At 39.0% G+C, this 22,279-nt stretch overlaps 2 protein-coding genes across 4 annotated transcripts; both read left to right on the top strand.

Moving 5' to 3' along the window:
* Positions 1–259: 259 nt before the first annotated feature.
* LOC131988020 (deubiquitinase DESI2) lies at positions 260–12,406 on the top strand. The gene is made up of 5 exons (XM_059353002.1): positions 260–1,287; positions 6,444–6,516; positions 8,336–8,429; positions 8,519–8,660; positions 10,192–12,406. The coding sequence occupies exons 1-5, from the start codon at positions 1,249–1,251 to the stop codon at positions 10,429–10,431; spliced, it is 588 nt and encodes a 195-aa protein (XP_059208985.1). The 5' UTR covers positions 260–1,248; the 3' UTR covers positions 10,432–12,406.
* Positions 12,407–14,379: 1,973 nt separating this feature from the next.
* srsf5a (serine and arginine rich splicing factor 5a) lies at positions 14,380–20,712 on the top strand. 3 transcript variants are annotated; one of them, XM_059352988.1, is made up of 8 exons: positions 14,380–14,482; positions 15,990–16,124; positions 16,214–16,284; positions 16,822–16,950; positions 17,659–17,737; positions 19,149–19,222; positions 19,304–19,408; positions 19,593–20,712. In XM_059352988.1, exons 2-8 carry the CDS (start codon positions 15,999–16,001, stop codon positions 19,915–19,917), a joined length of 909 nt encoding a protein of 302 aa, XP_059208971.1. In that variant the 5' UTR covers positions 14,380–14,482; positions 15,990–15,998; the 3' UTR covers positions 19,918–20,712. The 3 variants fall into 3 exon arrangements, with proteins under 3 accessions (XP_059208971.1, XP_059208973.1, XP_059208972.1); XM_059352990.1 differs by having other exon boundaries at positions 14,394–14,482; positions 15,993–16,124; XM_059352989.1 differs by having other exon boundaries at positions 14,396–14,482; positions 15,968–16,124.
* Positions 20,713–22,279: the final 1,567 nt, after the last annotated feature.

Below are 22,279 nucleotides of genomic sequence, written 5' to 3'. Positions count from 1 at the left end.
CTAACCAATTTCAGAGGTAGGCCTACTCACGCAAAAACAACTTTGACAAACAAAGCCAGCCTGTTTGACGCCAACGGATGTAAACAAAGATAATAATAAAGTAAATTGCTTTGTTGAATGTGTCGTACCGGTTTGTAAGGGTCGCTTTTTAAACAAAGCGCCGAGGTGAAAATTAAGCATTTTTCAGCAGGACTCTGGTCGACAGAAATAGTAAAGTGGTAGTGTTTTGTAACAAAATGTGCTCCTGTACACCCACCAGCAGCTCCGTCTCCCATCAGCTGTTGGAGGATGTTGCCTCGGAGGCAGATATGATGTAATCTAAAGCTTCAGTCCCAACAGGAGAGAGAGGCAGAGCGAGCCAGAGCTGGATAACAACCCGCACCGTACGGATGGATCTCTGCTGCTTTTTTGCACTTTCTTAAACACATTTGAAAACATTTTTTTTTTTTAAATCTGAGCGGGTTTAAAGTGAACTGGCACCGTGTGGTTGGAGGAGTCATGCCGCGGAGGTTTGTCCCCTCCCGACGAAGAGGATGCTGGATGCGGAGCAGCAGTAGGAGCAGCACCGGTCGGGGATGCTGCTGGTGAACTTGACTCCCCCTCTCTCCATCAGCTGTAATCAACCACCATGGCTCAGGAGTCCTCTCCCGCAGCTGCTCCAACATCGTCCGTGTGAAAATGGCCCGCACTCCGCCTCCATCGTCGACATCAGTCCGCCCTAGTTGTCGCCTTTTCGCCCGTGATGACAGGAGGGCGCCTGCTTCAGATTACCACACTTGTAGGCCGTTTATTTCCATAGTGGGACATATTATCGCATCCAATAAGACATTTTGAACTGCTTTAATTTCGCAAAAACACCTCCTACCACTACCAGCATCGATTTCCCCCTACAAGAGATATTTTTGGAGCCGGGAGATGGGCCGCGTCCACTGCTGCACTTCACTGTGCCCTGATCTGAGTTTCATGCTTTCCTTACCTCACAAGCCACAATGCATTTGTGATTAAGTCTCACTTGTTCTGTTTCTACTGGGGCATTTGTACTCGCCTTTTTGTTTTTACTCCAGCCACAGTCCATGCAGTAGTTGCCCTGCAGGGGGGAATGTGCAGCCTCCATCCCTCCAGCAGACGCCTGCCGTCCGCTCCTGCTGTCCACCGTGTGGCCCTGTGACTTCAGAGGGGTGTGGAGGTCCTGACGACCATAAAACGTGGAGGGTGGGGACGTTTGCCTTTCCAGCTCAGGTTTAAACCATGGCCAATGAACCTGTCATCCTTAACGTGTATGATATGGTAAGAGTACATCTCAACTAAACTACTTTAAAAAAAATGTTATTTACTTGTTTCTGCCAGGGCTATTTGTAACCTGACACCTGCAGGGGAAGTGAATGCACCACTAGAAATAGCAGGCCCACTACACACCTGTTTTACAAGAGCAACTCACAGTTATTTCAATGTTGGAAAGACTCCAGTTGGACTCAAGTGTAACATTAAAAAACAGGCAGTGTTTTGCCTGCAGCATAACAGTGTTTTATATAAACCTACAGTTGTGTGTGAATCATTTTCCCTGTGCTAACAAATGCAAATTTGCCACTTTAATTCTGCTCCTGTGGGCTTCTAAAAACTGTTAAATTCAAATATTTTTTATTGGAATTTGGTGAACACAGTCACACCCATCTTCAAACATTTAAGAAAAGCCTCAGCGGCCTGTGTAGCTGCCCACATATGTCCTTATCTGGCTCACTGCAGACATAATATTATCTGGCTAATTTGAACATAAAAAGAAAGTATAGAAAGATGTGAAAATTCTGATTCATACTCCAACCTCATTGAAACAAGAGCTCCCCTCAACCCTGTGACCTCTGTCCCTGTGCCTGCGGCTCACATGATGCACACGCTTACAAAAACACACATGTACGCACACTCACATCAACCCACACACACCAGGAAAGGACAAGAGTCTTCATTCAGACAAGGGCCCACTGCCTGGTCTTTTCAGTCTGTGCTGCTGAACAGCCTCCTGTGTGAAAACATTATGCAACATGTTGCTATAAATCCACTGAATTACTCAATTTGCACCAATACAGTTGTGATATTGTGGAGCATGTCCATACTGCTAGGTTCAACTCCACATATTTAGGATTTTAAGCAATACATATACAATATAATATATATACAATCCACAAATTGTTTGAAACACACAATGGGCATATTGTGGGCAGATATACAAATGCTAGAAGTGTTTTATTATGTATTTGTCCACAATTATCTGTTCATCACTAATAAACAGCTGATGAAATATTTAATATAGTTGTAATTAGGCCTGGTACAATAACCACCTGTTTAAAATAAATTATATTACTGTCTTTTTAAGATTTAATACCACAGATAATTTAATAGCATAATAATGCAAGCACACCCTTTTTAAAGAGAGATAAACTTGTAATTGTGAGAGCAGATGAGAGTACAGAAGCATGACCAGAAATGACAGCAAAACAGTTCATAATGGTCAATATACGGACATAACCTCTCTAACTTTGGCTGAGCTTGATTAGTCAATATTGTAATTCTTGTGGCAGGTCTAGCTGTAATCATATTTAATGATATATGATGCCACATGTCTCTACAAATGATTATTAAACTTTTTCTAGACATGTAGGCTACAAATCACTCATGAATGGGTGTAAAACTGTAAATAAATGTGAACAAAACATTCTGAGATCTTGACCTTGAAAATAGTAGACGGACAGAAACTTCCTAACTCAGGGTCACTTTATAGATTTTTTTCATGAGCTTTCAGCTGCATCTTGATATGATCATGAAGTATAGATGACTGCTATATAGATTACTATATAGAAAGGAAACTAATGAGTGTAAATAAATAAATAATACAATACAGAGCCAAAGTGAAACTGGAACTTCTTGGCTCCGTTTCAGAAGTAAGAAAACCTCATTCAAAATCTCATTGACATTTTGTAGTAATAAAAAATATAGCCTTGGAACAGAGGTTTCTCAACAGTATGTAATGTAATGTTTGTTTCATATGTTCAGATAAAGACAGTAGTTTAAAAAAAGCCCCAAGTTGGTCGTTTATTCAGTATTTATGCTTTTTAATGGCCTATGATGTCATAATGTCAGCCATAAATACTTTCAAAATACGATTTTTATGATGAAAACGTTAAGGATTGTAACTTTAACAATATAGCAAATTAACACTTAATATTTCACATAGGTATAAAATACACAGTTTATATGATTACAACTGTGTCACTCATTATCTGTTTACACTCCAACAACATATGTGAGTTATAGTATATTATAGTAAGTCCACATATGTGTTTAAAACTACACTATAGTTTGTATTTAATAATTTATTTATTTTGTGTATATAAAAACTAAGGCCAAAAGGTGTTAAGATACAGTGTGACACATGAAATAACTAAAATCCTACAGTTGTCTGCAGTTGACAGTGTTATCAAAGACGAGACGACTTAACACAATCCTTTTTATTCATCAAAGTGCTATGAAGATGAATTCTCCCAATGCTTTTTTTTCTTTTTCACTCTCTTGAAGTATTCCAACAAGTGCCCTCATCTGTTAACATGAGTCGGCTTGCTCCACATTCTGAGAAACAACAGCACACTGTCAAAGCTGACACTGTGATTTAAAGAATACTCACACACATAAATGCATAATCACACTCAGACACGGAAACAGGTGCAGGGTTTGGACTCTTGGTTCAATCTTGGTTGTCTTGAAGTGGTTTTACAGATGAGGACCTCAGTGGGGCCAGAAGTGACAGCTGCTAAAACAGCTGATCTAATTCCAGTGTGGCTCTGCTGTACCGGGACTTAGCAGGTCATGCCGGGTCTGTTTGAGAGGGAGAAAGAAAGCGATCATGAGGACGCTGACAGTCAAAGCCAGCCTTAAATACTTCTACCGAGAATTAAACACGAAGAAGGCGGCGAGATCCGCCCGAGAGTGAATCATGCGAGGAGGGAGGATGATGAATCGATCGTGTTCAATGTGAAATCAATGTGACGGGTGGATGCTGCATCTGTACAGGGAGGATGTTGATGTACTGCATGGATCGCTGCAGCAGAGCTGGCATTCAACGAGCGGCACGAGAAGTGTGATTTCTATCAGCAGGAGCATGACTGAAAAAGCTCCTCTATTGTTGCCAGGAATCACGAATAGCATTTTGGTAGTCAGCTTGTCACAATCTCATTTCACTTCTCTGGAGGAATCTGTCCTTGTGGATTATTTCTTCCCTGGAAGCTGAGAGCTGGTTTAAAGATTTTTTCCCATCCTGGTGTGAAAACGGTAAAAGCTAGGGAGCTAAAAGGTGTAGAAGTCACTGCAGAAACATGAGGAGACCCTGTTGACACAAAGTAAAGAGGTGGATATGCTTTTATTGTATCACTCTGAGCCTGGAAATGTGTTCTATTATTAATAGGGGACAGCTGGGGCAGTGTGGATAGCTCTTAGCATGTTTCCTCAGGGGGGTCTCGGGGTGCAGGGGTGTCAGTGGGCGTAGGCAGGAGCAGAGCTGTGGTCCTGCCATAAATTATCTCGTGATTGTCTGCAGTGAAGTATGGCAGGATGGTTTATAGATCACTGGGATCTTATCGTATGTGTATATTTTCCTCCAGCAATCTAAAGACTTACAGGTCAAACGGACCAGAGGCTGATTGATTGTAAATCTGCCCTTGTGATGGATCAGTCCTCCTGGGTGTTTCCATTGTTATCTGCAGAGAACAAAGTGCATTAAAGCTGGAGTAAGCAGAATTTGAAATTACAGCCTCCCTTCTACAGTTCGCCCTCTCTGTCTTAAGCCCCTCCCACCAGATGAGCATGGTCATATGCACACGTTACCTACATTTACATTTAGTCATTTAGCAGACGCTTTTATCCAAAGCGACTTACAGTAAAGGGGAAACAATCAAGGTAAAGTGCGATAAGAGGAGTCAGTGCATCAATAAGTGCTAGTGAGGATTCTTTAAGGAGTAGAATTGTCGTGTTGCGCTAGGAATGAAGATGCTCTCTGAAGAGCTGGGTCATCAGGAGTTTTTTAAAGGTAGAGAGGAACTGGTAGTGTGTTCCACCAACGGGGAACAACAAACACAAAGAGTTTGGATTGCCTTGACCAAACAGGTGGCAGAGCCAGGCGCCGTTCATTGGAAGGGCGCAATGGTCGTGAGGTAGCATATGCCTGTATCAGGGCGTTCAAGTAGCTGGGTGCAGCACCAGAGACAGCTTTGTAGGCAAGCATTAGAGATTTGAATTTGATGCGGGCTGCAACAGGTAGCCAGTGAGCAGCAGTGTGACATGTGACCTTTTTGGCTGGTTGTAGACCAGGCGCGCCGCCACGTTCTGGATCATCTGAAGGGGTTTCACTGTGCAGGCTGGCAGGCCCGTCAGGAGGGCGTTACAGTAGTGAAGTATTGCGATGACGACAGCTTGTGTTAGGGGTTGAGTAGCATGTTGAGTTAGGTAAGGTCTCATTTTTATGATGTTGTTAACCTGTACGGATATCATTTCAGTCATCCGGATCATGATTGCGATCTGGATGCAGCCGCAATTCTAAGAGAATTAACATCTTCTTGTCTTTGACCCTCTAGCTAGCCCGAGAGAAAAAAAATGTCGATATTGGTAAAGCCTTTGAGAAATAGAGAGAAAATCTTACGAAAAGCACTTACGACCTATCTAAATCAATCAGACCAGTGTTTCGATCTGTGCCTGTATAGATCTGAAGGAAACTGGGGGTGATTCAACTTTAGGTTGTTGGGTCAAGTGTATATCTAGTCTGTGCAAATTACAATTTCATTGTATTAAGATATATCTACTGAAGCCATAAATGAGTAATTTAGACACTGACATGAGATAACTGACATTTTCATAATTCATTTTGACATAAGACATAAATGACTACATTAGTCTATAAAGACTAATTTATAGTTTATAAAGATTCAGATAAATCTGAATATAAAGATTATAAATGACAGTGTTTCCTTCCTGTTTTTGGTCTGTGTTGGTATTCCTTTCTTGTGTTGTGAGCCACATCCACTGATGAAGTGAATAGTTTGACATTTGACAGTGTATCGATCATATAACTCACGGCAAGAAAGCAAATGAGGGTATTTCCTGAAATGAACTTTAAAGTTCTTTAAATTGTATCTAACTGAATACCAAAGGTGCAGTGAACTCCTTGTAAATTCTTGTAAGATTAGTGATGAATATATGTAACTAAAAACTTCTCTTTCCTCAGAATTATCTATCAGCCTGTCTCCTGTTAAGTACAATTATTAGCATTTTTCTGAGACTGGATATGCTGATGTAGTATTAAAGGCTATAGGATGATAGTGTTTTCTGTGGAGCTGCTGCAGTCTTTCTTTCCTGCTAAAACACAAAATAACTCTTGATATTGATCCCTGTCTTTTTCTCTGCAGTACTGGATAAACGAATACACTTCCAATCTGGGTATTGGAGTCTTCCACTCAGGCATCGAGATTTATGGCAGAGGTAAGACCTTTCCTTCCCTCTCCTTAATATCTGTGAAATCCCATTACAGCTTGTCAGAGGCTGGACTGGGTCCGGTCTGATCGGAAGGGTTTGTACGAGGCTGCTCTCACAGACACAGATGAAGTCTGGTTTTAAAAATGGAATATGGAATTGTGTTTCTAATACGTGACCCCATTTCTCTGGGTTGAGTCACCACTGAATCACTCTGTGTGTGTGTGTGTGTTTGGTTTGAAAAAAGAGCCAGAACAAGCATGAAACTAGATCTCTGGGAATTCTTTTATGCCCTTGCAACCAGAAATATTGTCTGTGAAGTATGATGACATATAAAATATTGAAATATTGTCTGTGACTTCCTGCCCTTTACGAGGGCAGGAAGCCACTCATTTTTGTCATATTTCTGCATATCATTTGCTGTTTGCAGCATATTATGCATCATGATGGCATGGATATAATCATATCACTGTTAAAAAACTCCAACTCCAAATGTTTTGAGAGCTAAAAACACAAAACAGATGTCACAGATTTCAGTTTTATATGAAATGTGTCCAAAGACTTTAGTACCAAACATCTTTGTGTTTATCGAGTAGAGATTTTAAATGATTTGAAGGGAGTTTGCAGTAATTTCATAACTAACTGACAGTTTTAGGATGTAACCAGATACTTTAGTTACTTTTGAGGTTCTTGCACTTTATCTGAGTACTCCATTTTTTTTCTCTTTTATACTTTTAATCCACCAGCAAATGTACATGTACTCTGCACAACATGTATTTTACAGTTATAGTAACTACTTTTTATTATTTTATTTTTTGAAGTTTTTACATACAAAAATGTATGAACATTTTATAAAATATGAGGCTTTCAAACAACCCAACATTATATAAAGGTCAACTGGTATTTAAATATAATATCTATAACAAAAAAAACAACCATTTTCTACCAAAGCAGTGGTGGGCAAAGCTTTCAATCATTTACTTAAGTTACAATAGCAATACTGTAATATTAAAAAAACCCTAAATAAATCTAATCATGCATTGGAAATGTCAACATACTAAAACAAAAGTATATTTTCTTTGCCAAATGTACATAAATATAGTAAATATAAATATAATAGTATTGTAGATTATTACTCTCAATGCATTGATGTGTAAGAAGCGTTTTATTGTGTTGTTGGAGCTCAGTTTTTTTTTTTTTTATATGCTATTGGATAACCTATTGCATAAGTTAATCATATGTTTTGTGTGTTAAATATTAACTAATAACTAAAGCTGCCAGATTTACGTTATTGAGTAAAAAGTACAATATTTACCTGTGAACTGTAGTGGAGAAGAATATATAAGTATATACAGTATATGGTAGAAATACTCAAGTAAAGTAGGAACACCTCAAGTTTGTACTTAGGTATGGTACTTTCCTAAATGTACTGACTTACTCTCCAACAGTTGCATCTTAATATATCTAAGATGAAGGCACAAAAGTTGTGTCAACATATTATTGATAAAATGACTGTTTACATATTTCATCCTTGTCTACTTGTTTATCCACAGCAGTATATTTGTTGTTTTCCCATTTAGCTGACACAGCGTTGTGTTTGTTGTTAAAATGTATAAATTCAGGTTATATTCAGAGGGTCGACAGCTAACAATGTCAGGCACTCTTCAGTCTGCTGTGGCCTCAGTGTTTTACATCATACTGCTGTAAATACAGTGCAGAGAGGTCTGTAATTAGCCTGGCCTAATGACTTAAGCACAGCGTGTCAGTGATTAATTACCTGCTTCTGTGTAATTACAGTTGTTTGGTGCTGCCATGTTTTTTTCCACAGAATTTGCATACGGGGGTCATCCGTACCCTTTCAGCGGGATCTTTGAGATCAATCCCGGGAACGCCGCTGAACTGGGAGAGACATTCAAATTCAAGTGAGTGAGCCCCGTTTAGCATACAGTACTCTGGGAGAGGTTGTTAATGTTAATTCGTGCTTATGTGTCTTTTTATGCTTTTCAAACAGGGAGGCCATTGTTTTGGGCACCACAGACTTCACAGAGGAGGACATAGATAAAATCATGGAGGAGCTCGGTAAAGAGTTCAAAGGCAACGCCTACCATCTAATGCACAAAAACTGCAACCACTTCTCCTCCTCGCTGTCTGAGGTCAGTCTGATGCTGTTTTTACTGACAAATGTTGTTGTTTTTTCCTAACTGTACATATTGTTTAAAAACTGTGAGGTACAGAACAGTGCTGACTCAGAAACAACTTTTTAAAAAAAAGTATATAAATATACTATTACATGAACGTTTTTCCAGAGTGGTAAACTTAAAGTAGCACATTTATACATGAAGGTGGGAACAGTTGACTACTTTCTTCTGTGATGCATTCTTAAGTATGGAAACATAACTTTAACTTTTGGGGTTATTTCAGTTTGGGCCTAAAAAACAACAACACATTTTTACATTAATTACAACTATTGGATTGCTTGCCATGAAATTTGTTACACACCTTCATTTTCCCATTTAATACAGGATGAATTGTAGTAACTTTGCTGGTCCCTGAAATACTTTGGTTTACCAAATACCTGCAAAACTAATGACATTCTCATCAGCTTCAGCTGTAGCACTTAGTCCTACTTAATAAGTGTTAGCACGCTAACATGCTAAACTAACATGGTTGAACATTTTAGCTGCTTAATATGAGCATGTTCATCATTGTGAGCATGTTAACATTTAGCACAGCTTCATAAGCCCCGAGCATGGCTTTTCACAGCTAGTCCAAAGTTGCATTATGGGAAATGTAGGTTCGTAGAATCTAAATGTCAGGATATCTCAGCCTTTGTTGCTTCGATTTTGACCATTTCTTTATTTTTCAAAAGTTTAACTCTTGTGAGACCCTCAATCAAAAATAAGCCTCACCAAGTCTGTTGCGGTCCACATTTTTGCCTTTGTCGTAGCTTTTTGAACAGGAGCAGATTCATTCTATACCCAATCTGTTATATGATCCCCTAAAGTTACTGTAGTACGATATTGTTTTTGTTATCTTCTCTGCCATCTCGTCTGTAACAGAGCTGTGACACGTGATGAGTACTAGCCAGTCACAACACATTAGGTTGATATTATAGCTGAATAATTTTTGGAAAAGGAATAATGTAGCCTGCAGAGACTGTACCGTCTATGGTCACTACCCGATCAGTACCAGAAACCTGAATTGTTTAGGTCCTATCCCCTGATCAATGGACTATTCTGATCCTAACAATTCTAGGTTAATGCCTCATCTCAACCATCTTCGCACATGTGTAGAACAAATCGGGTTTCCGGTACGAATCAGTCAGCCACAAGGACAATGTAGTGAGATTTAACTCTTTTTTAGGGAAGAAAGGGAGTTGTTGAAGCTCAGATTTTTATTTTTTTATATGCTATTGGATAACCTATTGTATAGGTTCATCATATGTTTTTTTGTGTTGAAGGTTAACTAGTAACTAAGATTTTTTGCTCTTTTGTACTTTTACTCCGGTACACTCCACTGGCAAATGTACTTTTTCTCTGTACTACATGTATTTTACAGCTGTGGTTACTTGTTCGCTTGCAAATTAAGTTTTTACATAAAAAATGTATGATCATTTTATAAAATATTATAATACTCTACAATATGACAACATGTTTCACATCAACATATTCCAAATGTTTTCAGTTGCTGTGTGGACGGGAAATCCCTCGCTGGGTCAACAGACTGGCCTACTTCAGCTCCTGCATCCCCTTCCTGCAGAGCTGCCTACCCAAGGAGTGGTTAACCCCGGCCGCCCTGCAGAGCCACATCAGCCTCGGCCTCCACAAAGAGGAGCGTAACGAGTCGAGCGACGAGGACCCCCCGTCCCCGTCCGGAGCGGCCGCCACCGGCTCCTCCCACAGCTGTCGCCACACGCGGGTGTGAACTGCCCAAAATACACTGACCTCCGGACCTCCTTGCCGCCTCTGCTCGTGGCTCAAGTGGCATTAGTAGGCTTGAACAACCAGCTGACCTCATACTGTTTGTCCTCTGAGTAAAAACATGGAAGAGAAGAGTTTCTTCTTCGAGAAAGGAGCTGCCGCCAGAGACTTCAGAGCTGCAGAGACGATGACCGTCCTTTCTGCAGACGACCGGATGGCAAACTTGAAGCTGAAGCGTGGCGCAGACTCCACAACAACCACTTGTAGATCTGAAGTTTGTAGTACGTTATTATTAGTCTTTTCCATGAACTTTTAAACCTTTGTCAGCCTTGTTCCCTGCCCTACCTTCAGAGCTGCTTTTGTAGACTAACTAGACACCTGAGGCTACTTACAGTGACATTACCAGGAAACTGCTAATCTGCTCAATTTCAACAAGTTCTCATTCAGTAACCTCTATGTGGCCTTCAGTTGATATCGTTGACTCTGCTTTCATTGTGTGGAACTTAAGTAGTTAACTTTGGCCATTTCTGAGGGTTTAAAGAGGATTTGATTGTTCCTCGAGTTCAGCCTAAACTCGTGTTGCATGTTGAGATAATTTGACAAAACGTCCAACTAACTAAGACGTCACATTTCTGATTATAACGTCAAGTATTTCTTCTCCTTTTTCCTTTTTTAAAACAAATGATCCAACCTACGACCTGTTTTAAACAGTAAACTGACAGGCAGCTGCCAGAGTAACCGGTTCTTAGACAATTGTAAACAATAAAGGGCAAATACTGTTCAGTTTAAATAGCCTCGGGCAGCCCGGTCACTATCTGTAAACATCTCAGAGACACAAAGGAAAAGTCAAGCTGCTACACTGACAATTATTGACTTTGTGACCCAGTACAATTTTTCTCTACGCTTTTATATCCAAATGTTCTTTATATTATAATGGTGCTATCGCACCTTCCAGGCTAGGAAATGTACATTTACGCCCAGAGAATGTTCCTCTGTGATACTGGTCTGATCACCTTTTTCATCATTAAAATCAGTAAAAAACTGAGCAGCAATGAGAATGAAAAGCAGAAAAATCAGTATTCTCCTTTAAATTACACCAGTCCTTAAAGCAATAGGTTCTACATTTTGGGAAATATGCTTATTTTGCTCTCTTGTGAAGCTTTAGATGAGAAGATCAACACCAATTGCAGATATGTATGGTCAACATGAGGCTATTTTAGCTTAGCATAAAGACTGGAAGTCAGTGGAAATAGCTAGCCTGGTTCTGTCCAACGGTACCAAAAGCCACCGAACAGCATATTGAAAGCTAACCATGTAACAAATTATATCTTTTTTTGTTTACCTGAACAAAAACACTTAGTCAAAACAACATTTTGACTAAAGTTTAATTCGCAGGGCTGTTTCCGGCCTTTATGCTAAGCTAAGCCAAGCTAACCAACTGCCACCTGAAGCTTCCTGTTTATCCCACAGGCTTCAAACTTCTCAGTTAACTCTCAGCAAGAAAGTAAATGTGTTTCCCAAAATATCTAACTATTCCTCTAAAGGGAAATGTCAGTATCTTTCAACCTGGATACTATTTTCCAATGTTTTTGTGTCTAACTGACTAATGGGTTGGTAACAGTTTTTAAAATTGGTGTGTGCTCTGCAGTCAGCCCCCACACCTTTTAGTTGACTCAAGTGTTAACAAACTTTTCTTTTAATTCTGTGTAAAGGCAATGACATCAGTCTACTGCAAGTGCTTGTTTTGCCACTGACACGCTGAGATTTTTATTTTTCATGGTCACTTGATTCTGTCTGTTTTTCATTGTGTCTAACAAACTCAAGGACAAGCCTTGTTCTGACATCTGTGTGGCTTCTTCTACATTGTAGCTAAATATTTACCCATGACATTAATCTCTAACATTATTTTTTAAGATAAAACTAAGCTATGCTGTCTGTACTTCAACACAACAAACTCTTCCCAGCACTTGTATATCCAACTCAACATTTTCACCATTTGCTTTCTGAAACAAGTCAACTCAGTCAAAGATTTCAGAATGAGGCTTGTCCTTGTTAGACACAACAACAAACAGGCCGGATCCAGCATAAGGTCAAGAAACATTTCATTTTCCCATAACCTTTCCATAATGTTGTCAGACACTTCTAATAACAATCTGAGCCTTTCAGTGGCAAAACCCAGCACTTTACATGTACGTACATTGACTCTTCTCCCTAACTATTGGACCAATTTTAACATAATGTTGCCCCTATTAGTGACTTTGACACAATAAACAGTAAAGTATGATCCAGGTTGAAAAATATATAAGTTTTCCTTTAAGACCATACTTTATTTTTTATTTATTTCACCTATGGGATGTGTTAACAGTATTTACAAACCTTGTTAAGGAGTTATTCATACTTCTGAGGTTTGTTGCAGTGAGAAGTTCTGATACTCATAAAGGGAAAAATATGATGTCATAAAGTTATTTGTAATCATTGTGGTTTTACATGCAGGTAAAATGATAATGACTAATTCCCCCCTCTGGTATCTCTGATGATGATGGTGATGGTTAGAATGATGATGACAAACATCGGCTCCTGGTAGTTTTACTCATCTTCATTCACGTTAATTGCTTTTTTTAAAATGCAAAAGCTCAAGGCCACATGTGATTTTAATCTTGTCCCACTCCTCCTGCTGTGTTGTGTTCATGGACCCTTTCTCAGGAAGGAAATCACATGACTCGTGATACTGACAGTCGTCTCATTCCTGCTGATCATGTTAAATGGGGTTGAAAGTGCAAAGTCATCGATTCTTCTTCATGTTCTCAAATAAGCTATATTCTTATTTATTTTTTGATGTAGTCTTACATTTCACCAAGTGTATTGTGTTCAGATTTTTGGGTATATTTTGAGTTGACAGGAGCTGTACAGTGATCAGTAATACATGCTCAAAAGTCTTTGGCACTTTCTACAGAGCAGACCAGACAGGTATTTTTTTCTATTGTTCCGTATCAACCATAACCTTGTATTTCCTTTTCCTAACCCAAGACAATTTCATGAATGATGATATAGTACTAGAATAAAGAGACAGAATAACAATGAAATGCTTTGCTTCTTCTGTTGTAGCCTAGGAAAAAAAAGATTATTATTATTATTATTATTATTATTAATAAGTAAAAGGTAAAAACACCACAGTACAAAATACCTTTCTGTTGCTAATAAAGGTCATGCGTTCAAACAAAATAATACTAATTTTGAAAAATTTGTGATAGAAAGTATATTTATTTTACTTTCTTTCTTTCTTTCTTTCTTTCTTTCTTTCTTTCTTTCTTTCTTTCTTTCTTTCTGTCTTTCTTTCTTTCTTTCTTTCTTTCTTTCTTTCTTTCTTTCTTTCTTTCTTTCGTGAAGTTATAAATGCCGAAGATATACAGTCGCTGATGACAAGAGTAAATTAGTAAATGTAAACTTTTTTTGATAAGAGCAATTTGTTGAAAATGAATATAATGCTAAATCATAGAGAACATTACAAAACAGACAGCATCACTGTGACCACTAATAACACATGAGCAAAATATAATTATTAAGATAAATGTAATATACTAGGAAAAGAGAACTAGTCATAACAGTATGTAAGTATAAGTTAATTAATTAAAAATAAAACACCAGCAGAAGACTGCTTTTCCAGTATTGTAAACTGTGAAGTGGGTTGCCAAATCCGTGTTGTATCCTGCTTTAAAGATTTAAAGAATCTTCGCTTATTTTTTTACTAATAAAACCCAATCTAGGTTTTTTTAAACAAACAAAGCTGGTGTGTATTTTGTTGTAACAGGTTAACACACCCAATGTAATCATTTTCCAAACGACAAAGGGTCAAAGTCGTTCACTTTAACCAAATTAAAGATTAACCGCGGCAGTTAATGACCAACCCCAAACTGGCAACGTGAAGGCAGCAGTATTTCCTGTTCCCTGCTCTTTAGACCCTGTTCGCCATTTTGATCAAGTCGAGCAGAGCTTAAGTTGCAGCTTTCAGACGGCGTAAACAACAAAACCAGAGACGACCTCAAGAGGAAAAACAGGTGAGAATCTGATTTAATTGGCGTTAAATGATTGCATTACTTGTAAGGTCCCTAAAATATCGTACTAACCGTGTTGTTTGTACGTAAACAGTAAGTTATATATTTGAAGCTAACTGTAGCTAGCCCGCCCAGGCTAACGTTAGCTGAAGTCGACCTCGAGGCGAGCTAACAAACGCACGAGTAAGAAGAGAAATTATTGTTTAGCAGGGTAATTATGTTATGTTAGACAGTTACATTTAGGATCGATTTTTGGCATTTTATCTCTGGTATTTTCTTCTACAACGAAGTAGACTTAGATAAGGTGTAACTGAGTTATTTTAAACGATAACCTAGCAACGGTATCGTAGTAACTGACTGATAGCCGGCTAATGTCGGGCCCATGTGATGCTTTTAACCGAGATATATATAGTTAACTCTGTTTTGAATGATCGTAAATCGGTTAAAGTTGGATGTATTGAAAAAATAGTACGTGAACTACTTGTAGATTACTTGATACCGTTTTAAAGAGGACTGTGGTTAATTTAAAGGGCATTTTTGAGGTTGTACTTTGTGGTTCTGCTGCATTGTATTGTGTGCTACTGGGATGTTTTTTTGATGTTTTGTCCAATCCATGTAGAGACGTGAAGTAAGCGAACATTTTAGAAACCCCTTTTATATTTCCGATATTTTATTGTTATTGTTTAAAAAAAATGTTATTGTTTAAAAATCTAAAGATTATTCACTTACTTTATACTCAAGGAGTAAAGAAACCAGAAAACATTAACATTTAAGACACTGGAATCGGACAACTCTTACTTTTTTTTTTCTTTAAAAAGCATGCTAAACTGATTATTCGATTATCAATAATTGGCGATAAATATTTGCAAACTAATCTATCGTTCTTTACACCTCTATGAACAACAAACGGCGTAGGGGTACACATCAGTACACAATAATTATGCATCTTCTAAAATGCTTTGAAGAAAATGAAAGCCTAAATTTAAAAAATTATACTGCCTCAAAAGATGTTAAATTTAACACTCCTCTAAAAGAGGTCCACCAAAAACATTTGTGTAGCAAAGGGCTTTTGAAATGCAACTTTTGTTGTGGTAATTTTCACTTTTAAAAGATCGTTAGGGCTTTGTAAAACAAACTGTTTGGGAGTTAGTGACTAGCAAGACTTGGCCGACCAGATCTGGCTCATTAGGTGTCATTTGATCTCTCTCAGGATGCTCAGTTTCACTTGAGTCATTTTCAGTCTACGCCCTTTTAGTTAATAAAATATAGACTGCAGAAACCAATGTACATGTGTGTTCATGATTAGATCACTCCAAATGCATCTCCCATCTTGTCTGTATTTCTCATCAGTAATAGATCTGTTACTAATTAAACTTGTACTGTGATATGCCTGTAATTTAAGTGAAGTCAGCATACTGAGCTTCAAACATCAAATATGAAGCTATTTTTACTCCACATTTCCTCTTACTCTGGTTTAATGTTTACCAGGTCTTGTGCTTTTCCATCTCAGCAGATAACAATGAGTGGTAGTCGTGTGTTCATTGGCCGCTTGAGCCCGCACGCCAGAGAGAGAGATGTGGAGAAGTTTTTCAAGGGATATGGACGGATTCGAGAAATCAACTTGAAGAATGGATTTGGCTTTGTGGTGAGTGTGACCGACCACTTTGTGTGAATTAAGGGTTTCGATTGTTTTTTTATGTTTAGAAGATAACCTTTTGTGTCACCTCCTCTCAGGAATTTGACGACCACAGAGATGCAGATGATGCTGTGTACGAGTTGAATGGCAAAGAACTGTGCAGTGAAAGGTAAGAATTGAATCCTAGATGGTTTCTTTGTTCTGAGCTGTTTACTCTGGCATATACACACAGACTTAATGGGGGATCTGCAACCAGAAGAAAGAGAAGAATTGAATTTTTTGAGGAGTTTGAAAGGCATGTCTACTCCCACTGTGACTCACTTCTTCATTTTGTGAGCACAGAATTAAGTCACGAGCGTATGTACAATACCAGTATGCTGCAGTTTTTTGATGCACCATCTTCTGTTGCAGTCATGTTTTGCAGCAAATCTTTCAGTTTCCATGTGAACAAAGCAGACTTTGATTTGTGTTTTTTTCCATTATTAATGAGTAATTAATTAGTAATGTTAAAGTTGTTTAGAGTTTGTCCAATGTCATCATCAATTAGTTTTAGTCCTAGTTGTCTCATTATTCACTGTCAATGTTTCACTTCCAGTATTTGTCTCTAGGAGACACCACTACTCACTTTGAATTGCCTGTAAAGGAGGAGACTGATGATTCATTTAATAGTGTATTTTTTTTATAAATGTTTTGCTCTTATTATCAGGGTCACTATTGAGCACGCTCGCTCCAGAAGAGGAAGAGGTGGCGGCCCTGGGGGAATGGGACGTTTCGGTGGTGGTGGCGGCGGAGGCGGTGGCGGTGGCTATCGCCCATCTCGCAGCAGTGGATCCAGGTAGCCTGACTTTCCCAGATCAAATTACACATGCGAGTTAGTCTGGAACCCCTTGGTTCATTTTTCACAGTTGGAGAAAGTTCAACATCAGTTGCATCTTGGTTGCTTTTAGAAATGCCTCAATGGCGTTTCTAAAACCCTCAAGATGGAGACACTATGGCAAGTAAATGCTCACCATAGTGTCCACATCTTGAGGGTGTAGTAAACAAAATGAAAACTTTTTGTGCTTGTATAGAACAACACGGTTCATTTAGCTAATCTTTGGTTCTGATTATTGTACATTTCACTTGATTGTAAAGTGATGGCTTATATCTTTTATTGTATCTGGTTGTGCCAAAGTCACATAAAGCGCAGTGAACTGTGCCAGCTGGGACGGAGTGTTGAGCAAAGTACACAACTCATAAAAATCGATGTGTTATAAAGTAGGGAGGGCTTATGCTCATTCATGTGGCAGGAATCCACGCCTGTATCAAAAGATGGTTGACAATACTCCTTTGAGCACCAAAAACTCAGACAAAATCAGGTGCTGAATGTGGACCTGTTGTTCCACCTCTGATTCAAATTCAAATATTTACTCGGCTCTTCGACAGAGTAAATACAACAGAGCTAAACAAGAAACAAAACTGGTTTTGCTGTGAGAATAAATACCTCATCTCCTTTCAACGAAAATGTCGTATTAAAGGTGGCTTTTTGTTTTGGTTTGTGTTGACCGGACAGGTATGGACCTCCTGTACGGACGGACCACAGACTCATTGTGGAGAACCTTTCTTCACGAATCAGCTGGCAGGTAAGAGATTACTAAACTAAAAGCTCATGTATCCTCAGACAGGCTTCTTCTTTATGTATCTAACATATAAGCTTTATCCCCCTGTAATGACATGTTTTGTTTTTTCAAATCAAGCAGTATTCATTTGATCAGGCTGGTTCAATTGGTCTGTATCGAGATTACTTTTTGAAAACATTTTTTTATTAATCGAGTTATTAATCATCCAATTTCAATAGAAAGCCCCCAGTTTTTTGTTCTTTTTAACTTTACATACAGCTACAACAACTTTTTTTCAAACAAAAGCACGTTACAGGTGCAGATTTAAGCATTTGACTGTTCTTTAACAGCTGCTCTGATATGGTTTCCTTTTATATCAGAGGTGAATGCACAGCCTCCACGGAGGTGTCACAAGTGTGTAGCGCCCTCTCCTGGTTGTTTTTCTGAATAGTGTCCATTTGGTGCCTCTCCTTACACGCAGTTGCCGCCGGTCTAAAGTCTTGGCTGGGCCCCGTAGCGGGTGAAAGTGGTCTAGCGCAGGATACGGTAGCCTTAGGAGGTCCGTAGCCACAGTCTGGAGGTTCTGTGGGCTGGCACCCCCGACTGCTGTAACCCCCCTCAAATCCACGGTCCCTACACTCTCCCGTTTGGGTCTTTTTCTGTTGCTGATGGAGCTGGGGGGGTGTTGAGTCGGGCACACACCCCTCCGCCTACTTGCTCTCTGGTGGTTCCTTACTTGTGGAGGCCGGATGCTGAGTCAAGGCCGAGGTCGTTTCTCAAGGGCTTAACACTGCATTGGTTCCCATTTGCTATTTGGACAAGTGGCTCTATGCTAATATCTTCTGGGTATGGAGCGGTAAGTAGCATAAAACTCATGTGATTGGGTTTTTTCAGGGTCGGGTGGTATAGGGGTGTAGAGTTACAGTCAAATGGGAAGGAGGCAGTTTTACTTTGTAAACACTTAGGACTTTAAATAAAAAATGTTTTTTCCACGTACCCAGGGTACTATTGTCATCCGACCATCAATAAATACACAGGTTAATCTCACATGCTTATACACAAAATCCAATATTAACTTAAAAGTTTGAAACTTGAATACATTAAAACCTGTCAGGCGTCTCACTGTGAACTTGAATTTGTTTCTTTGCTGATGCAAATTCATTGAGCCAATAAATGCGGCTTCAAAACAGTTTGAGTAAAGGAAATACTTTCTCCACACAAAGCATATTTCAGTGGCTCTTTTGTTTACTTGCCCTCCACTGAAATGGGAGCTTATCACAGAGTGACAAAAAGTCAGCATTAGATAACCCAAAGTTTCAGTGTGTGCTGCTTTCTTGCTGCCTGCTCATTTCTCTCCCCCCAGGTCTGAAAAGGCTCTCACTGGCACCCCGTGTTTTGTTCTGTGACACTAATCCCACGTTATGCTTTGAAACAGGACCTGAAAGACCTGATGAGAAAAGCAGGTGAAGTTACCTTTGTGGACGCCCACAGGCCCAACAAAAATGAAGGGTGAGTTGCACTACTGTTGGTCAAAAGTCTCAGAATGGGCTTCAGAGTTTGGTTTTAATGACTGTTTGTGCTTTTATACAGAGTGGTTGAGTTTGCATCTCGTAGTGACATGAAGAACGCCATATCGAAGCTCAACGGGACAGAGCTCAATGGACGCAAGCTGAAGATCTTTGAGGACAGTAGAAGGTGACTTGTTTTTTCTTTTTTTATTGTTAGACTTGTGTTAAAAATGCACCACGTATGTCCAGGGATTGTACAAAACAAAGTATTTTCGCTTATTGTGCTTATTTCCCACCAGTGTTGTTCAGCTATGTCAAAGTGAGAATTATTTCACAGAATAAATGTTTAAAACTGCTTCTCTCTTCAACAGTCGCAGCAAGAGCCGCTCCCGCAGCTACTCCCGCTCAAGGAGCCGCTCCAGGAGCCGCAACCGTTCCAGGAGCCGCTCCAGGTCTATGAGCCGCACCCCAGAGAAGAAGACATCGGGAGGGGGCAGGGACGCAGGCAGATCCCCGTCCAGGTCCAAGTCCCGCTCCAAGTCTCGTTCCAAGTCCCGCTCCAAGTCTCGCTCCAGGTCTCGCTCCCATTCGCCCGCTCCCGCTCAGGACAAACAGTCCCGCTCCCGGTCTCGATCTCGTTCCCGCTCTCGCTCCCGTTCCCGCTCCCGCTCCGCCTCTGCAGACAGCAAACACTAAGATGGGTACACCTTTAAGACGTAAAATAGACTGATAGTTGCTCACCACAAGCCTGTATGGTGGCATGTGAATTTTTTTTTTCTTTTTGATTTTTTTTTTTCTCCACTGAATGGGAGTAAATTGCCTTTTACATGGCCCCTTTTGAAATAAGATCTTGGCTTTGGTTTATTTTTTGTTTTATTTTGTTAGTTTGAATGTGCTTCCACAGGGAATAATATTTTTTTGGTTCATGTTACTTCATGATTTCCCTCTTTTTAAAATCCCCTTTATATTTAGATTAAATACAGAGTGACAAAAAACATTTTGATCGGCGATGATACTCGTCACAGTCCTGCAGCCTGTGCTCGCTGTTTGCCATGTTATGATTCCATCCACTCCCCCTGTGCTTTGCCCGAGTGTTCACAGCAGTTGAAGGTTAGCTGGAAATGTTGTTCATTCCCCGAAAAATGCTGATAGGTGTGTTTTTGTCTGATGTGCAAGCTCCTGATATTGCCATGAAACTGTGACTCTGCTTTTTGTGATCTACACGTGTTGCATTCACTGCCCTGATATGTGAACGTTAAAAAAAATGCAAGCATCTCAATTGGAGGTTTGTTTCAGCTTTTTTTTTGTGTAATGATGTTGGAATCTGGCATTAATTTCAACTGCTGTTGCAGGACCTCGTCTCGTATCGGTGATTTATTTTCTGCTTTTTATTTGACTTCATCTCCTGCGGGGTGTTGAGGATCTATTTCAGCAGCAAGAAATGTCTCTGAATAAGTTTATTAATTTGATACTAATAAAACACTCACTGCATATTGTCATTTAATTTTTTTATTATAGTAGCGTCCAGAAAGAACGGTGACTTTTTTTAATGTTTTGTGGAATGTGGATCGAGAGATTAAACAAACTAAATAAAGCTTTCACAAACTGTTAAATTTCTTGTTGCTGTTAAATCTGCTCCAAATACAATAAAACTTGATTTATATAGTAGATGTGTGTGTGTAAATATAACCATTACTCTATTTAGTTAACATTTCATGAGAAAAATATAGATGCCTCTGGTTTAGAAAGAAATTATAAGAGTTGATTATGTTTATATCCTGTTGATGGATATGACAGACGACTAACTTGCATACCGAGCACTGAACTACATCTAGTGGTTGAATAGACTATAAAACAGGCAGCGCAGGATATGAAAGTAAAAGTGTATTCCTATACTGTGATGAGTTCAGGTGATAAACCTTTTAATATCCTGCTCTGGTGGAAGATCGATGAAGTGAATGTGCCATCGTACACAGAGAAGCACTTCAGTATTTTAGGAAAGCTTCCTGCAGTGGTTTAATGTAACTAAGTACATTTATTCAAGTACTGTGCAGATTTGTGTTACTTCTTTTCATGATTTATATTTCTACTTCATTACACCTTAGGGAAATATTGTCCTTCACTGCATATATTTAAGGTTGTCCATCTGTCTTTTTGGGTCCTGAACACGGAAAAATACAATACAGGCAATGGTACAAACCGCTAACCCTAACCTATGTTTTTTTTCCCCCTAAAAATTGTGTTTTTCTTTAATTCGTAGTATTATTACTGCTTCATGATTGCTTCTTTAAGCCAGTGGTGGAATAAGTACTCATACATTTTTCTTGAGTAAAAGTAATAATACCACATTGTAGAAAAAGACTACTCAGTCTAACAATGAGAGTACAGTTAGAGTGCATATATATTTAGTGTAATAGTAATGCAATAGACCCATTTCAGAATAATATATATTAAATATGTTGTATTTGATACGACTTAATTAGTATGAACATATTATTTTAGTAGGCCAAGTTACTGAAACCATGTCCTTACTATTATTACTTTTTGATGGAAGTTCTTTGGGTGGCAGCTAGGGACCAAAATCCACCAATAGGCCTCTGAGAGACAGAATGGATCCTCTAACACTCCTTGGTCATGTCTTAATTAGACAATATAGGCCCCCTAGGCCCAGAATAGTTTTTTTCTGGCGATTGATCTTAAGCTAAAAATTGAAGAACATCCTAAGTAAGAAAACAACGAAATTCCTAAGACAATTCTTAAGAAAAAATGGTGAATATCATTTAAGAACATTCTTAGGAACATCTTTTTTTTTTCTTAAGAATTTTCTTAAGTTTGATCTTAACCCTTGAGGCACCTCAGGGACCAAACGTGTACATTCAGCTAATTTTATGTTTTTGATTCTCAATATATCACCCTGTTTAAAGGCTTATTGTATGAAACTTGGCCAAGGTTTGTTTTTTATCATAATTTTAAAAATTCCAAAATTCCTCTTTTGCAAGGTGTATAGAACAGGAGATACGCATAACACTCACACTTTGACCCTTGAGGCCCGTTTTGG

The sequence above is a fragment of the Centropristis striata genome, chromosome 16 (genome assembly GCF_030273125.1).
Source record: "Centropristis striata isolate RG_2023a ecotype Rhode Island chromosome 16, C.striata_1.0, whole genome shotgun sequence".
Classification (NCBI taxonomy): Eukaryota; Metazoa; Chordata; class Actinopteri; order Perciformes; family Serranidae; genus Centropristis; species Centropristis striata.
The sequence above is the reverse complement of the archived record's forward strand: the minus strand, read 5'-3'. Positions and strand labels throughout refer to the sequence as shown.

Bases quoted from the DNA above. Each gene is read 5' to 3' on its own strand.
- LOC131988020 (XM_059353002.1), top strand. From the start codon at position 1,249: ATGGCCAATGAACCTGTCATCCTTAACGTGTATGATATG. The intron at 8,430-8,518 runs GTGAGTGAGCCC...CTTTTCAAACAG, and splicing joins GGAGAGACATTCAAATTCAA to GGAGGCCATTGTTTTGGGCA. The intron at 8,661-10,191 runs GTCAGTCTGATG...AAATGTTTTCAG, and splicing joins TCTCCTCCTCGCTGTCTGAG to TTGCTGTGTGGACGGGAAAT.
- srsf5a (XM_059352988.1), top strand. From the start codon at position 15,999: ATGAGTGGTAGTCGTGTGTTCATTGGCCGCTTGAGCCCGCACGCCAGA. The intron at 19,223-19,303 runs GTGAGTTGCACT...GCTTTTATACAG, and splicing joins AGGCCCAACAAAAATGAAGG to AGTGGTTGAGTTTGCATCTC. The intron at 19,409-19,592 runs GTGACTTGTTTT...TCTCTTCAACAG, and splicing joins ATCTTTGAGGACAGTAGAAG to TCGCAGCAAGAGCCGCTCCC.